General features: G+C 40.9%; 1 protein-coding gene across 1 annotated transcript in view; it reads right to left on the bottom strand.

Moving 5' to 3' along the window:
* The window catches only part of LRP1B (LDL receptor related protein 1B), a 1,355,016-nt gene that overhangs the window by 681,438 nt on the left and 655,096 nt on the right, over positions 1–18,482 (bottom strand). The window contains 1 exon segment of the mRNA XM_075069829.1: positions 17,976–18,138. Coding sequence (XP_074925930.1) covers positions 17,976–18,138 — 163 coding nt within the window.

Genomic DNA, 18,482 nt, shown 5'->3' with positions numbered 1-18,482 from the left:
CATAGGCTTTGCCTATAAAGTGAAGAAATACTGTGGTTTCTACAATTTTAATGCAGCCCGTATTATAGGAAATGTGTGCATTATATAGACAGACAGACAGACAGACACACACACACGGAATACACATAAATAGAAGTGGCCTGATTTTCAAAGGTGCTAAACAACCCCAGCTGCCACTGATTCCACTAGGAGCTGCAAATGCTCAGCACCTCTGAAAATTGGGCCCCTTTATTTAGGGACCTAAGTAAGCTAACATTAGGCTCCCAAGTTTGAAAATTCTGCCTCAGATATTAATTTTTAAACTATATATTTTAGTACTATCTAAAACAACAAGATGAAAAAAGCACCTCCCTCCCACCCTAATATCAAAATAATCAATTCATAAGGCAACCAAATACCAGAAAGAAAAATATCTCATCCTTTCAAGAGACTCAGACCAACAAACACCTCTTAGCCCTTCTCAAACACCCAGGAGCACAGATAAAACTTTGGCTTGATTTGTTCCAATTAATTACTTGGGTTAGGGGTGTGATTTTCTACCAAAATAGTTAAATTGGCCCAACCTCCCTATTATACACACAGTTATTTCAATATAAAGGTGCTTTATACTGGTATAGCATGCTCCCATAAGATATATCAGTGTAGCTGAAGTCAGCATATCTTAGGTTGATTTACCTGGCCGTGAGGATGGCGGCAAGTTGACCACTGCCACTCCCCCAGCGACTCTGCTTCCGCCTCTCGCGCATGGTGGAGTTCCGGATTCGACGGCAGAGCGATCGGGGATCAGTTTTATCGCGTCTACACTAGACGCAATAAATCAATCCCCAATAGATTGATCACTACCCGCCGACCCGGCAGGTAGTGTAGACATACCCAGAGTCATACAACTGTTGCATGTCGACAGTGCTTATCTACCAAGACATTTTTATCTCCAGTTAATTAGTTACTATTTAATTCAAAGTAGTTAACACATTTTCAAAGGCTAGTCTAAACACTCTCGAAACATTCATAAGTTTGCATCTAACTGTAAACTAAACCTATGTTAAACCACATAAGTTTGTATCTTGGGACAAATGTTTGGAGAGTGTTCAGAGTAATCTTTGAAAACATGGTAATTATCTTGAGTTAGCTAGTAATCAATTAACTTGAGCCTGGTCTACATTACGCGTTTATACCGATTTTAGCAGAGTTAAACCAGATTAGGGTTAGTGTGGCCGCAAATCGACAGTATTGGCCTCCGGGCGGTATCCCACAGTGCAGCACTGTGACTGCTCTGGACAGCAATCTGAACTCGAATGCACTGGACATGTATACAGGAAAAAACCCGCAAACTTTTGAATTTTATTTCCTGTTTGGCCAGCATGGAGAGCTCACCAGCACAAGTGACCACGCAGAGCTCATCAGCACAGGTAACAATGCAGTCTCCTGAGAATCGAAAGAGAGCTCCAGCATGCACAGCATGGGAGGTACTGGATCTGATCGCTATATGGGGAGAGGATTCTGTGCTAACAGAACTCCATTCCAAAAGACAAAATGAAAAAACATTTGAAAAAATTTCCAAGGCTATGATGAAGAAAGGCCACACCAGGGACTCAGTGCAGTGCAGAGTGAAAGTTAAGGAGCTCAGGACAAAGGCCTACCAGAAAAACCAAGAAGCAACAGAAGGTCCGGGCAGGGCCAAAACATGCCGCTTCTACGCTGAGCTGTATGCAATTCTAGGGGGTCTGCCACCAGTTTCTCACCCCTGTTTGTGGATTCCGAGGTGGGTGGTAATCTCAGCCATGGCTGAGGTCTGCGGACGGGAAGATGAGGAGGAGGGAGGAGGACGAGCTTGCGAGAGCACACAGCACTCCGTTCTCCCCAACAGCCAGGAGCTTTTTCTCACCAGACAGATTACCCTCCAGCCCAGTAGCCCAGACAATGAAGCCATGGAAGTGACCTCTGGTATGTTACCTTTGTAAATATAAAACATAGTTAAAAAGCAGAGTTTTAATGATTGATTTGCCCTGAGGACTTCGGATGCATTCGCGGCCAGTACAGTTATGGAAAAGTTTGTAACATGTCTGCGGATGGAGCGGAAATCCTCCAGGGACATCTCCATGAAGCTCTCCTGGAGGTACTCAAAAGCCTTTGCAGAAGGTTTCTGGGCAAGGTAGCCTTATTCCGTCCCCATGGTAGGCACTCTACCACGCGCACGCATGTAACAAGTAATCTGGTATCTTGCATAACAAAGCCTAGCTGCGTATGGTCCCGGTGATTGCTGGCATTCAAGCAACATCCGTTCTTTATCTCACTGTGTTATCCTCAGAAGAGTGATATCGTTCATGGTAACCTGGTTGAAATTCAGGAATTTAATTAAGGGGACAGAGATGGCCATTCCTACTGGGCTGTTTGCCTGTTACTTAAAGAAATCCTTCCTTGCAGGTAGCCAAGCGGGGGAGGGGAGCGGGGAATGGCGCTGAAACTTTTTCGCATTTGGCTAGCAGGAATGTTCCCTGCTACCAGCCATGCAGTGGGGGGTAGAAGGGGGGTGATTAGCAGTGATCTTCCATGATACCAGCCACGTGGTGGGGGAGCGGTAAAGTGATCATCCCAGAGAATTGACGGGGGGGGCGGTTCTGCTGCTGCATGTTAACAGGAAGGAGCAGCACTGAACAGGATTTGCTTGGTATTTGGAAAGGAGGCACTGTGTATATGAGGCTGCAGAAGCCGAAGACAATAGCTTACCATGGCCACATGCAAGCTGAATTCTGCTGCCCGACCTGCATCTGTGAGATCTGTAACACCAGAGCCACAGGCACTCATATTAAGATGCAAATGCGACCGTGTAGTGAAATCACATGTGTATGTAAGGTGAATAGTGTTGTTCATGTGAAGAGTATAACCATTGTTCTGTAAAATGTATCTTTTTAAATACTTCTCTCCCTTTTTCACTCCCTCATGCAGCTGCAATTTTTCAAGCCTCCCTACTCCATCCAAAGGCAATCTCAGATAAGGTGGAGGAAAATAAGACGCGAGATGAAATGTTCTTGAAATCATGGAAGTAACCCGCAATGAAAGAGCTCATCTGAATGAGTAAAAGGACGTGGTATCAAATTACAGGAAAGATAGCCACGTGAACGTGACCGACAGGACAGATGCTTGAGATGAGTAGGTGGCCAGGAAGATCAGAGCGTGTAGGAGAAATATACGTGCAGATGCAACGCTTGAGGCTGCTGCACTGATCAAACTGACATCTCCGACATCTGGTGAACTTCAGGAACAAGAGAGCGTCACAGAGTGCCGCTGCAAGCCCCTGTGTAACCACCCTCACCCATCACAATGTTCATAACTCTTCCACACCGATTGTAAAACGCGTGGGGAACGCTATCGTGCACCCGCCCACTCCACCCCCGTGGACAGCCCAACCAAAAAGGCTGTTCATTACTTGAAATATTTTTTAGTAGCCTTTTCCTTCCTCCTATCCTCCTCCCAACCACACCCAGGAACCTTGTCAGTTTCTCCTCTCTTTTTATAATACTTTTAATAAGAATACATGATAATTTTAAACGATAGACTTTATTTCCTTAAGCAAGCTGTAATCGAAGAGGAGGGTGGGTTGTTTACAGGTGAATAAGTCAATCAAGGGGCGGGGTTCATTCAACGGCGACAAAACACAACAGTCACACCACACCCTGGCCCTTGTGAAACTCGTTTCAAGCTTCTCTGATGCGCACCACTTGTCTTGCCTCTTCTAATCGCCCTGGTCGTCTGGCGCGCATAATCAGTAGCACACGTGAACTTGCCCACGCCTCCCACCCCGCCATAAAGTTTCCCCCTACCCTTACAGAGATTGTGGAGCACACAGCAAGCAGCAATACAATGGGACATTGTTTGGCTAAGTGCTGAGCGAGTCAATAAGTGTGCCAGCGCGCTCTTAAATGGGCCAAATGCACATTCTTACACCATACCTGCACTTGCTCAGCCTTGCTCGTTGACAGTTCCTGACTACTGTCCAGGACTGCCTGTGTTATGGCGTTCATGAGCCACCGCATCAAGGGGTGGCTGTGGTCCACCAGATAAATACAGCACTTTCAACATTCCCCAACTGTATTTTGCTGGTCTGGAACTATTCCCTGCTGCAGCCATTTAAATCAGAGTAGTTCCTGAACGTGATACCATCCCGTGAATGTTCGGTTTGAAACGCCCGTGGTGATCACCAGTGCTTCGCTACACCATTCGAAAATACCCCTTCGGTTTACGCATACTGGGATGTTGTCCTTGGTTGCTCCGGGTAGGGTTGGTTCGGTAGTGGTAGGAGGGGTGTTGGCTGGATGTTCTTGCTTCCTTTGGTTTTTTGGGGGTGTTGCGTCATTTTTTCTGTGTGTTGGCTGTTGGTTTTTTTGTTGGTTTGTGTGTGGTGTTTTGGGTTTTTTTTGGTCCTGCGCGCTTAAGATATGTTGGGGATTATTGTGCGCATTCCATCTATGCGCTCCCTCCCGCCTATTAGTGGGGTAATCTCACTGCCGCAGTGTCTGCAAATGGCTCGCGGTATTTGCCTTCTTATGGAGCCTGCATGTTTTCATCTCAGGTGTTGTCCTCGTTAAGCACTGTTTTGTTGGACCGTGAGGTTCTTTAGATTGGATGGTGTGCTGTTGTGCTGCTTGTGCGTCACAGCAGTCCCCACCAGTACCAGATTTTCCCCACTCCAAATTGATTCGGTAGATATTCCTGATACCGTTTGGTGTAGGGTACTCCATTTGCATGCAAGCTTCGCGGTGTTTTTAGGGCTTGCCACTCGTTCTTCTAAACTTGTTGAGGTGGGATTGCTGTTGCATCTTGGTAGTGTATGCGTTCAGAGCAGGTGAAAGCAATGTGTCACAATAGGTGTCATGATAGTTGCGCCTTAGGCTCAAAAGTCTTCGACAGCCACTGCGAATCATCCCAAACCGTGGCCAAAACTATTGGTTGGGGTCCCTCCAGGTCTGGTGGCTTGATTTCCTTGGCTGCCAAGAATCTTTTTTTGTTGGCTGTTCATGGGCTTGTGTGTGATATGATATCTCGCCTCCTGCTTATTACCAGACAGTATCTCCATGATTATGCTCGAGGAATCCTCTGTTGGTTGGATCGAGAAGCTCCTGTGTTCTTGCTGAGGTTCCTCATCACTCTCATCACCACTCTGCCCGTAGCCGCCTCCTCCTCGCCTGACTTTGCAGGTCCTGGTTCAGCATGACTGCACATCACTGAAGAGATGTGCAAGTTGTTTACAACGTCAGACCCACGATTGCAGTATGATCTGAAGCAGAGGTCCACGTTTGCGTTGTATGGCGTTTGCACAGTTCACCCAGGAAAAAAGACGCAAAACGGTTGTCTGCTGCTTTCACGGAGGGAGGGGTGAAGCTGTACCCAGAACCACTCGTGACAATGTTTTTTGCCCCATCAGGCACTGGGCTCTCAACCCAGAATTCCAAGGGGCGGGGGAGACTGCAGGAACTATGCGATAGCTACGGGATAGCTACCCACAGTGTAACGCTCCGGAAATCGACGCTAGCCTCGGACCATGGATGCACACCGCCGAATTAATGTGCTTAGTATGGCCATGTGCACTCGACTTTACACAATCTGTTTTATAAAACCGGTTTATGTAAAATCAGAATAATCCTGTAGTGTAGACATACCCTTGAGGTTAAAAAAAAATGATCAAGGGCACATATACTATAGACCCCCACAATAAAAAACAAAAATTCCTTTTCAGTTATTTTTGGATTATCATGCAGTTTTCTAAGCATGATTTGGTCAAAATTCTGCTCCCACTGAAGCTGGACCCATGGATATGTAATATTACTATTCAAAATCTTTTAAACAACCAATTTAATAACAAGGAAATAATACTAACACTCAGAGCGAGACAATATCCATTACACACATCCACACACCTGGCCTATGGTTTAATTGTGTAATTTTCTTCAAAGAACAGCTGGGCCATCGTTGCAACATTCATCACAGCATCACTTCCTGCGCAATGCTGCTCCTTATTAGTGTCTCTCCTCCGCTTACCCAGACTGTGGCTATGGCCACTTTCTACTACACATTCTTCTCCTGCTAGTGTAGGAGGCAATACAAGGCTGAGGCAGACTCAATGTCACAGAAGCCAATAGAATCCCCAAGCAAGCAGACGCTTTATAACAAAATTGATGTTGATTTGGTATGTTGCTTGTACAGTTGTCTACTATAATAAGAAAAAGGAGCTCACAGCTCTTTCGTAAATGAGGAAGAAGATACAGCATCTGCCCATGTCTTTTCATTAGTCTCTTTTAAGATAAAGATAATTCCTAGAAGGCTGTGTTGTTGCTTCTGTAAGGGGACTAACTCTTCTTCCAATACCTTCATTATTCTCCTTATTCCTCTTTAATACGTTTGCATTTTGTTATTGCCACAGCCCTGTCCCTACTTTTTTGCCTTCATTTTCAGACAAGCCCAAAATAAATAAAAATAAAAATACTAAAACTTAAATATGTTTTCCTTACAATCTCTTCCTCTCCTAAAAAGAGCAGCCTTTGCAATTTCTCAATGATCCATTTTTGCCAGTATTACAAGGTATCTATTATTAACATTTGTCTTCACACTCAAGCTCACTTTCATTTCCTAGCACCTCCATTATGAGGATTTATGTGGCTAAGCACGTGGGTGCAAGTGCCAGGAATCAGAGAGAGAGGATGAAAGAAAAATAATGGGAAGAATCATTACCACATAAGCAATCAAACACCCCCTCAACCATTCTAGAGCACAGCCAGCATGGTAAGCACAAACATTAAGACTGAAGATAAGCTAACCAGAACAAGTTTTATCAGTTTTGCCCTTTGGGGGGTCGTAAAACCTTTACTGTCCCAGCCAGAGCTGGGATAATACCAGTGTTTTCATGCTTAAACCTCTTCTCTTATGCATGCAGTACTCTATCTAGAATGAAGGAAGGAATAAATAGCATGAAACCAACTTTGGAGAAAAATTAGTTTTACACACTTATGCACTGCAACAGTATATAAGCAATTTAGGAAACATATACCCTCCTTTAGACTCAGGATTTCTGGAAGTTTTAGAATATTGACAGCATATTCCACTATGGTGTTACATTCTATTCAGTATGTAAAACTTTCAAGAATTGCTTTATGTCATACTACTGACATTTTTCTGTTAGAATTTGCTCCATAATCTTTCATTGGTTACACCACGGAAAATTCAGAGTCACACAAGCTACCTTTTAAATGAAAGAATTTGGCGCTAAATTGGTATTTCCCAAAGATTTTGTTCCAAAATTTGATGCATCCAGTGCTCGGATTGGTATCAGAATCTTAGTCTTAATGTAATATGCACAACTGCTTTCTTCTTGATCAGAACAAATTTTCTAATGGAATATATGGTTAGCTAGGAAGTCACCTCCCAGTTCGCCTGTAAGTAATGAATAGGGAAACTTCTAAGGGCCCAATTCTGCAGTTCTTACACATGCAATTTCAATAGCAGCTTTGATTAAGTAGGGACTGAAGGCTAGGACTATGAAAGGAATAGTAGTAATGATTTTAATGACGTGAAGACATTTTAGAAGTACAGTGAGACCACGTGTCATATCAACTGTGAATTGCCCAAGGCAATCAGACTCAAGGTGGTTTATTTGTTCTGTTATTGTTCACTTGTTCTGCTTAATTTGTTGTGATAGTAATTTGGTAACAACTGTCTGCACTACAGATACCATATAAAAATCCAGTTGTTTTGTGGGAGCCTCATAGATGGTCCTTCAAACACCTCAAGCAACAACTACTTGTGTTATGTAAATGTTACCATTTTGATTTGTAATAGTGTTCATAAAATTTGGCCAAAGTGCAAAATACATTATGCTGTATTCCTCAACCCCTGCCCTGGAAAAGCAATTTTTGCTGGTTAGAAGCTGCCTTTTGTTACAGCAAACACACCGCTTTTGTCATTGTTTACGAGTGCAGAGAAAATCCAAATGGTCTTTCATTCCAAGGAAGAGGAATTCACAACTACAAGACGAAACTATTGTAACAATACAACTGCTGGGATGTTGCAGAGCCCTTCCTTTTACCTGGCAAGCCCTCATCAAGGGGCAAAGTCATTTTCTGCACTAAAACATGGACTAAACTTTCTGCCTGGCCCAGTGCCAGTACAGGGACATCTAAGAGTCAAATTGTTTTTCAGTAGCAACAGTTTGGTAAAAATTTATTATTAACTAGTGTCTACATGCTGGGACAGAGAAAAGTTACTTTGACTTCACTTTATGAGAGATGTGATGCCATTTACTGTGTAATTTGCCTTCTGCTCTCCACAAATGACAGTCAGACATTCAATCTTCTGTTGGGAGTGCGGGGGAGAGGGGAATCCTTAAATTGGTTTAATGGCAATGCTGATACTGTCCATCTTTCACAATTTCCTCAAAGTTGTGTGATCAGTGCTTGGAGAAAACAATTTGTCATTCACTATATGTTTTACTGTTAGAATTTTCTGCAGCTCTTTGGGTAAAACCTGTTTTGGATCCCATTTTTAAGGACATAGCATTTAGTTAACAAGGTCATAGTAAACATTTGGCTTTGAAGTTACGGTCAGTGACCTCATGCTTAACACAATGTAATTGATCAGACAGACAGACACAACAGAAGAGAAACTAGGCAACTTCACATAAAATATTGTTTGACAACTGCATGTACTGGACTTTTCCAAATTCAGTCTCTGTGCACTGCCTTGCATAGCGTAAACAGTCACTTTGATCAAGCCATTAACACAGTCCTGTTAATGGGTTTCTATTTAGGTACAGTTACATAATGTATAAGATATTTTGGATCCTACTATTTCATTGTTGACTGAGAATACTTGCTTTTGATGCTAACATTTTTAGATGAGTTACTTTAAATTTTATCTCACATCTGTTTCAGTTTGTTTCTTTTCATGTTTATAAATCAAAGGATTTTTTGAGCTCATCTGAGGACTAATACAGGTTCCTCTGACATTTGCTGGGTTTGCATTTGCATGCAAGCAATGTCACGAAGCTTCAGGGAAAACTGGATGAAAAAAAATGATAGTACATGCTGCTTTTGGATATTCATTGAGAATTCACCAGCATTATCATCATTATCAGGCCTGGTTTCTTACTAAGCAGATCTATACCTGTTATACTGTCCAGTAAGGAACAAAGTCTCATAGATGTCTGGGACTTTAAGGAAGTTTAAAAGTGATATGCAAAGGAATAAAAATGGGTTTCCATCCAAAAAAGGCTTCTTTTTAATTAAAAATTAAAAGAAGAATATAAGATTACATTTTCTATTTTTTTAACCTAGACCTTTTCCTCCTAGAGGACTCCATGGAGGACCATAGAAACTGGAAATGGAAGTTTCTCAACCTTTAGCTGAAATGGCAGAGTTTTGAATCTTGCACAGAAGTCTGTTCATTTAAGTGTTTACCAGTCATCTGAGTTAAAGAGGTGTTAATCAAAGCAAACAAAAGTCAAAGAGTTTTATACAGTCTGACTAAAAATCCCTTCCCTTCTCAGCTCTTTGGGCTTCACTGTGTTGTTACTTCCAATTATTCATAGTCTTAAAACAAAACAAAAAAGACATCAGCAGCTGCATTTTAATACCAAAGATAAAATAATAAAAAAAATCCCAGTGTTTTATTAGACATCATAAAGAAATTTAAAAAAAGAGAGCATAAACATTTCTTTTCTTTAAAGGTCACCTTTAAAATTTTTACAGTTATTGTACAATGTATGTTTCCTATAGGCAGCCCTCTGAATTTGCTTCAGAGCTAGAAAAGGCAGCAGGCATTTTAATAATAGAGCTTTATTAAAATAATAATGTTTTTGCTATTTTCAAATTACTATAAAACTTGTCTTTAATTAGGAGAAAATATTGATGTTGGAAAATAAAAACCCACTCACTTAACAATTCAGGGCTCTCTCCCAAGTCCTGTGGCTGTGTTGAAGGGACTGCAGACAACAAGAAAGTAAGACGAGAAAAGAATAAAAAGTGATAGCCTCTACTGGATGTAGGTGCTGAGGTCCTAAAAACCAACACTGTTTAAATAACTCTGAAAGGCAGATGAGGAAAACAGAGCACTATTTTCTGTTTGTTAGATTGTTTTGTTTTTATGGGCTGCATGTGTGGAATAAATAAAATTTAAATAAATTAAATGAATATATTTCAAGTACTGCCCATCTCGCTCCTTCTCACTATTTCTAAGTCTTTTGAACTTGTCATCTCTAATGAATGTTGTGACTCTCTACTCCAACTCTCTTCCTAAAATCTACTCACATCGCATTTCTGCCCCCTCCACTGTCATGAACGATATCAATGATCTATTCCAGATCAATTCCAAAGGTTTATTCTTTATCCTCCTACCTAGACTTAAGCCTACCTCAGAGAACTGGGATAGACTAGACAACCTTCTGAGGGCCCTTCGATCTCTACATTCTACAATCTACCTGCTACTTTTGACATAGTCTGTAACTCCCTCCTCTTGGGTTCGCTCTTCTTCTGGGATTTTCTTCTCTGTGCTCAACTTCCTACCTCTCCAGTCAATCATTCAGCATCTAGATAAGTGTCTGCCTCTCCTCACCATTCCCTTCATTAATCGTGTCCCTCAGGTTCCTGCACTCCCCTCCCAATACTTCTCTCTCCATATCTTATCCCTGGGACTGATCCACTGTAATACCTCCAACTACCATATTTATCCTGACAGATCCCAGCCATATCTTTTCCCTTCTGTTCACTCTCACAACTCCAGCTGGCTCTCTGACTTCTCCTTCTGGACCTCCTGCTGGCAATTCAAGCCCATCAAGGCAAAAACAAATTCTTTATCTTCCCTACCTTTATTCTCCATTACTGTTAATAATGCCACCATTGTCCATCCTGCAAATTGTTTCCTTTTTCATCTCCTCTCACCACAGGCAATCAGGTGTCAGATCTGTTCAGATGCTTATATGGCTCTCATCACCATGACATCCAACAGCTACTTGCTTCAGCTTTTACAAACTTCTCTAAACCCACCTATGACAGGAATCTCTCACTTTGAAGACTGCAGGACCTACTGACCAGACTCTTATCACTTCCCTACTTCTCCTCCACCCCCTCTATTAAGACTTTTCCTAGGTGTCTCCCACTCGCAGTAACATTAAATTCAGATTCATTTTTCTTAACCCTACAACTCTGCACAACGCCACCTCTCTGCTCTTCTTTACAGTACCCTTCCCTTGCTGCCTTCGCTCTACACAAGCCCTCTTCCTAACTCATTTTAATTCCTTTCCCATTCTGGTCTATATGCCGCCTTCTTCCACACTAATCCTTATGCTTGGAACAGTCTTGTACTTCTTAGGGAGTAGGGCCTAGATGCTCCAATATATTTTGGTACCTAACTTCCATTGATTTAAACAGCTGCAAGCCTCTAAATACATTTGGGGTGGGGGGAGGGGGAGAGGGTTTGTTGGGCTCTGCAATCAAAATTCTTAAAATTCATTCACTCTCGCCACCATATAAAATAGAATACGGACAAAGTTATTATAAACACTATTATATACGGATAAGTAAACCAATATATGCATATATACATCATATGTGGGTGTATATAAATATGCATATTGAACTGTTAAAAAATACATGCCAAACAGATGTATATAATCTTCTCTCCCCTCCCCCCCAAAAAAACAACAACAAAAAACAAACAAAAAACTCTATACCTCCCAAGAACAATGACCTCCTGCTATCCTCTTCCATCTTCCCCACTGCCCAGTAGGGGACGGCTTGTGCCATGTAGTATGAGGGATTATATCTCTCTTTTTTTATTCTAGTTAATGCAACTGTGTATGTTTTCATCATCCATATAAATTATCTAATTCTTTTTCAAATTCTGCTACATAAGCTCTTGCCCTCCATAGCTTGTGGCTGTAAGCATTGTTTAATAAAATAATTAGATGATAATATCAAGCTCTGATATAGTGCTTTTCATCCATAGCTCTCAAAGCACTTTACAAAAGTTGAGGAGTTTCCTTAACTCCAGCTTACAAATAGGAGAACCAAACTACAGAGAGATTAAGTGACTTTCCCAAGGTCATATAGCAGACCACTAGCAGAGTTGGAAACAGAATGTATATCTTCTGAGTCCCATGTTCTATCCATAAGGCCACATTTTTTCACTTTTAAATGTACTGCCTTTCAATTAAAATAAATGTACAAAGCAATTACAGGTGTGGTCTCATGAATATGCTACTTGTACCAAGGAGGAATTAGCTGGAGTTCCTGGGAAAAAAAATATTTCCTGTGCACAGCAGCAGTACATTCAGAGGACCATGACTACAAATTAAACCATGAAAACACAATGCATGCCTGTTTCACATGAAACAAAAGCATCAGATCTACACCAGTTTGCCAGAGAGAAAAAGATGAAGGAGAACGGTGACAGTTATAGCTTGTGTTTTTCACCCAGAAAAGGAAGAGGTCCCTCCAGTACTATTTATTAATTCTAGGAGCTGGTGGCATAAGCAGCTAAAGCTCTCATTCTGATGGAACTGGAGAGGCAATGTACTATTATGAAACATTTTTTCTCTATTTTTTTCCTGCTCTTTAATTTATTTTTTTAGTAGGACTGTTCTCTTTTCCCTCCCCAAATGTATCCATCACTAACAAATTTGAATTGTTTACAAAAAAGTACTCATAATATATGGTACTTAATTTTCTCCTTTGGTAAGTGTCCTATAAGACAAATCCCAGAGTTATACTGTAAAGTGTGTTGTTCTTTTGGAAAGTAATTGAAATAGAAGATTAAGAGCAGTCCTGCATAAAGGCTACATGGCTAAATAATTGTTTTAATTTTTTATTAGTATTTCCTCTTCCGTTGTTGTTTGTTTGTTTAGAGAACCCGCTTTTCACACTACATTTCTAGAAGATATATGCAGGAATAAACTAATGGAAGATATTTCTCATAGTGGAAAGGCTTACCTCCCAACCAAAACCAACACATTTAACACAATTCATGCAAGAATTCCAAATACAAGGAATTTGATGGCTCAACAGGTAATGTGATATTAGAGCCGTCTGAAAGCTCAACTCCTACATCACTCAGTAGCGAATGAAGGCTTTGGCACTTTCAGCATCACATGTGAAATGAATTTGGTGGCTCCAGTCCACTTCCAAGTGCACAGAAGATCATATCATAAAAATATCTACAACTGGCATGCTTGTTGTCCATTTCACTAGTGAAGCAAATAATTTAACAGACAAAATGATTCAACCATTCTCTCACTCATAGAGATGGTCTTCTCCCAAAAAAGAAGGAAACACCCTGGCCTGGACAGACTAGGAAGGTTTTTGCCTGTGTTGTGCCCGTAGCTGTGAATCAGTCAAGGATTACTGGTACATAACAGTACAGCTCACACCACAAAGGCAAACAAGAAGAGAGTTTAAGCTAGACACTAAGACACTGATCCTGTACCATGAGTGTCCAGGGCTGGTGCAAGGATGTTTCGCGCCCTAGGCGAAACTTCCACCTTGCGCCCCCCTGGTGCCCCCGCCCTGAGGTGTCCCCCCCACGGCAGCTCCCCACTTCCACCCTAAGGCGCACCCCCCCCCGCGGCAGCTCCCCACCCTCTCCCTTGAGGCATCCCCTGCGCCAGCTCACCCCTGCTCCGCACACAAGCACCCCGAGCACGCCATGGATGTTTCACTTCTTCTGCCTCCCAGGCTTGCAGCGCCAATCAGCTTAGGCGCTGAGAGCCTGGGAGGCGGGAAACGTGAAGCAGCCATTGTATGTTCGGAGAGGAGGCGGGGCAGGGGTGAGCTGGGGCAGGGAGTTCCCCTGCGTGCGGACCCCCCCTTCCTTGCTGCAGGCAGCCCTCCCCACGTTCCCCTGCCCCAGCTCCCTCCGCCTAAATGCCAGCGGCAACCGGGACAGCCAAAGATCTGGCCGCCGCGGTTGCTGCGGAAGAAAATGGCGCCCCCCAAATCCCAGCGCCCTAGGCGATTGCCTAGGTCGCCTAAATGGTTGCACCGGCCCTGTGAGTGTCTATGGGAGTTTTGCTATTGATAAGAGCAAGCCCTAAGTTCCTCTGCTCAGGGCGAGGATTCTGTATCTTGCATAGTTCTAAGCATACTGTCAGCATGTAAAAATATTAATATTAATACATTCAACAGTTAGGTATTTGCTATGACAGGAATACAGATTATGAGAGCAAATACACTGAAGGCACTGCAAATTGGAGACTTTCTTATAGGAGCACTTAAGTAATATTTGATAGGAATAGTGTAGGTTTTATATTTGAAAATATGTACCAGGTGTATAAATATTGGCTGCTTTTAGATGGTAATACACATACTTCTATGTGCCACAATCACCTGGTGCTCAATTTACAGTACACTTCAATATATCTGCACCTTTATGGAGGCGTTATAACATTTTCAATAAAGAAAAAATAAAACCAATATAATTACGAGATAGATAAGTATATAACATAATATATTGACATAGAAATAGTACTTTGATATTGAAGCAATTAAAAATATATATTTAAAATATTAGCCTGACATAAAGGAGAAAAGAAAAAGAAAAGAAAAAGGCATGCCTCCTGGCGATCCAGAGATACCACCAGAAGAGCAACAGCACCCATGTAAGCACAGACTCACATGACTTTTCCTCTTGGCTGGCAGGAGTATAAAAAAAGCTTCCAATGGAGCAGGGGTCTGTTAGGACAGTTGTTTCCAAACATTTAAGTAAGGCAATCTGCATTTTGTCTTTTTTGCAATTACCTCTGCTCCTCTTTCCCCTCCTCTCCCCTCCTCAGTCTGACCCTACAGCTCTTTTTTTCTTGCTCGCCCAGTCCTCACCTCTCCAACAGCCCCAGCCAGTCCCTCTGTCCCCATGGCCAGGCCACAGTCACTACCAATCTACTGAGAGTCCACTTACTTCCTTCAGCAGCTTTCTTCACGCTGTTGCTGCTGCTCAGATCCAGCTGCTCACAGGAAGTGAGAGTGTGCCAGGGGCAGTTTTGGGGACCACATGACCCACCTAGACCCTTCTCATGACCGAATGTGGGTCAGGATCCACCATTTGGGAAACAGTTGTAGGACAAGATTGTGGGGACAGGTTGGCACACACGTTTTCTGAGTGATTGCAATCTTAGCTAATAGCAGAATACAGCAACTGCCCAGTTTGGAAAGAGTTCCTTTTCCAGTCACAACCTAACATAAATGCAAGAAACAATGCATTTCAAGTTACTTCAATATAAATCTGAGGCTGGAGCTTTAATTTAATGCTATTCAATAATGGGGTGATGCACTTCATCTCTTCCCATGCCCCATAATGAATCTGCAGGAGAGTGAATACAGCTTGAGACTCTATTAACTTTTCCAATGCTCCTCTCCACTTCAGGATGCCACTAAAGGAAGCCCTGGGTCCAGAGATTTCACTCTGCCAGAAATAGGAAGTTTTTAGAAGCCCGTGTGGGGACTATGGCCTCTGCATGGATCTTCTGGGATCTGAAGATTCCATGAAGGAATCTTCCATGGGAAGCTGAACCCTTCTTTGCTCCCTGGGAGGAAAAGAACCCCCTTTCCCACTGCTCATGTAACTATTTGGGGGAGATTTCTGCAAAGGGTATTTTAGAGTTTTCCTCCCAGCTAAGACTCCCACCTGTGGTTTCTTCCATTAGAGGACACATTCTGAGCTTACTGAATTAAGAAGAAATGCTTTAATGTATTAATTAGATTAAGTCTTCACATCATTATTTAAAAAATCTAAAACTGTTCAGACACTGTTTATTTTTGCACCAGCTATATAGATCGATAGATAGATATGTCTAATAATGCCTTCTGTATTATATTATTTAATACAGTGAAGCATTTTGGGATATAGTAAAGGGTTATGCGATAGTGTATGAAAGATGCTGTACAAAATCAAGTTGTATTGTGTATGGTACCAGTTGGACCACACTTGGAACACTGCAAACATTTTTGGGCTATGTTTATGTGGAGGGAGAAAAAATACCAGAATGGGAATGAAACTGTTTCGAGGAACACTGGGATGGACTTGAGCAAAGGAAAAGACAGTGGAATGTTCTGTCATTGGAACTGAGAGAAGCTTTGTTGCTTTAAAAATATTTCATAGTAGTTCAAAGTCAGATTTACAATGTAAGGAAACTTCCTGTGCTGGCAAGAGGGATGGACAAGACAACACACAAAATAAAAACTGACCTCTAATGTGTGTAATTGAAAAAGATGTTCTTGAAAGTAAGTATAGAACCCACACACAATGTACATGTACAATATACATGACTTCAGTGTACAGAACACTCATTAAATATAAAAAAGTTATTACACTATTCCAATAAATGATACATGACAAAATTATATTTAAACAGCTATTAAAGCCAATGGAATCCTTCAGAGACTAAGTGCAAACAACATCAGGCTTTTCTACTCTGAAATTCTTTGCCAAATTGAGGACCTTTGATATCATGACAGTGAAAAATGGAAAGAGTAAAGAAAGATATTGATGTTGAAAAGGGAGATTTGTTAACATATATGATATTCTGCTATGACAATTTTGTTCCAAAAAGATCTGTGTTCTTTATTTCAAGGAAAATAATTCAATTCCGATGTTTTTGACAGATAAGATTATTTAATAACTAGTTTGGAATTCAACTAGCAAATCCAGCACAGAACATGTAAGTAAATGTAGTTGAAAAGGCTGCTGTTAGCCCATTTGAAAACCTCCAGTTCTTTCTTATGAGAATTACCAAACAAATCGGTTTAAATACAACTTCTTTCACTAATGTCTTTTTGAAACATCACTGCAGTCAGACTGAGTCAAGTTTGCCATCTGTTGCAAATAGAAATACAGCTATATTCAGGAATTATATTATACAGCTTCCTTTGCAAAGTTTACATGCAAGCTGTTCTTGTCAAAATTAAACCCATTGTGATGATGCATCTTAATATTCAATCAGGCTTTAAGTAAAGAGTAACAAAAGTCCACATATGGATGACAAGCTGTTTCTTCAGTAAATATTTTCATATTTATTGAGCAAAGGCTTATGGCAGTTTAGGACATATTCCACCAGTCATTTCATACTTAACTACCTGCAGACTAATAAAACAATAATGAGGACAAAACAGCCACTCCAAAAACCTCATTGAAATTTACATCTTAAACAACATTTCCTCCATGCTCAGTGATGCATCCTATTTCATAATTTTGTTTGAAAAATTTTTCTAGCTGGTAGTGGTTATAAGGTAAAGGGTTTTTAGTGGCCAGTATTTTAACTGAGGTTTTCCTCCCCAAATGATTCTGAATGTGTTTATGCAATAAAAATGCAAATCCAGACTGTTTATATATATTTCACTGACTCCCAATAGCAGCATACAAAGACATTCTGCTCCAAAACATACTAGTGATGAGGTCCTAATGCCTCTAGAGATTAGGGAGTAAAATATAAGAAGATGGTTGCGAGATTCCTTTTCTTTATATTCTAAAAAGGGTTGGAATGTACTGGAGAAAACTTGTGAAGAGCTAAGTTACTTTTCCATTTCTCCTGCAACTTTAAAGTCACAAAAACACATACTATTATTAAAATGGTTCAGCAGTTACTTGTGACAGCTGAAGCAAGAATTTTCAATGTACATGTTGCCTATATAAATTATTGTTGTACTTATTTTTTTACAATAAACAGCTCAATAAATAACTGCAAATATTATGTCTCAATACACCTGAATGAAATGGGTGTATTATTTACTCTCCTAGAGAGAAGTAGCATTCTTATCACATTGTGATGTCTTAAGGAAAGTTTCATGAGCTAATAATTAATCTGTCATTTAAGGTTTATATTAGGTAAATGTGTGGCCTGAAAACCACAAGCACTGAAATAAAACATAAATGTTTTAGATTTTTTTGCATGCAAGTATGCGTTGTATAATTTAACAAGCATGTTATGTGAACAATACACTTACCCTGATGTTGGATCAACAGCTATTGCCTTAGGGTTTTGAAGATCAAGATCAATCAGGGTAATGCACACAGTTCCATTGTGATTACACACAAAGATTCTGTCACTGACATGATCCACAAAATAAAAATTTCCAGTGAGCCAGTCGATTGCCATTTGTTGTACATCTGCCAAAGGAAAAAATGAGATTATTAAATCAAAAGTGCAAATGCAATATGAATAACTGAATTGTTGGCTATTCCATCAAAACAGATGATGTAAAATTTTAAAGACCTCAAGATGTTGTTATGATTGGAATATATACAATGACTTTCATTTATTCCTGTGGCATATAATAAACAATTCAGTTCTTGAGTCAAATACTAAGAATGGTGAATGACTTAGTATCTGTCCTGATAGCTTTGTTCCCTTTTAAGTAGAGAAGACCCAAGTACAACTACACAAATCTGCGACTTTCAAATATATGAATTTATTTCAGCTGGGTCAGGCATTCTGATTCAGACTCCTTTAT

This window comes from Chelonoidis abingdonii, chromosome 10, assembly GCF_003597395.2.
Source record: "Chelonoidis abingdonii isolate Lonesome George chromosome 10, CheloAbing_2.0, whole genome shotgun sequence".
Lineage (NCBI taxonomy): Eukaryota > Metazoa > Chordata > Testudines > Testudinidae > Chelonoidis > Chelonoidis abingdonii.
The sequence above is the reverse complement of the archived record's forward strand: the minus strand, read 5'-3'. Positions and strand labels throughout refer to the sequence as shown.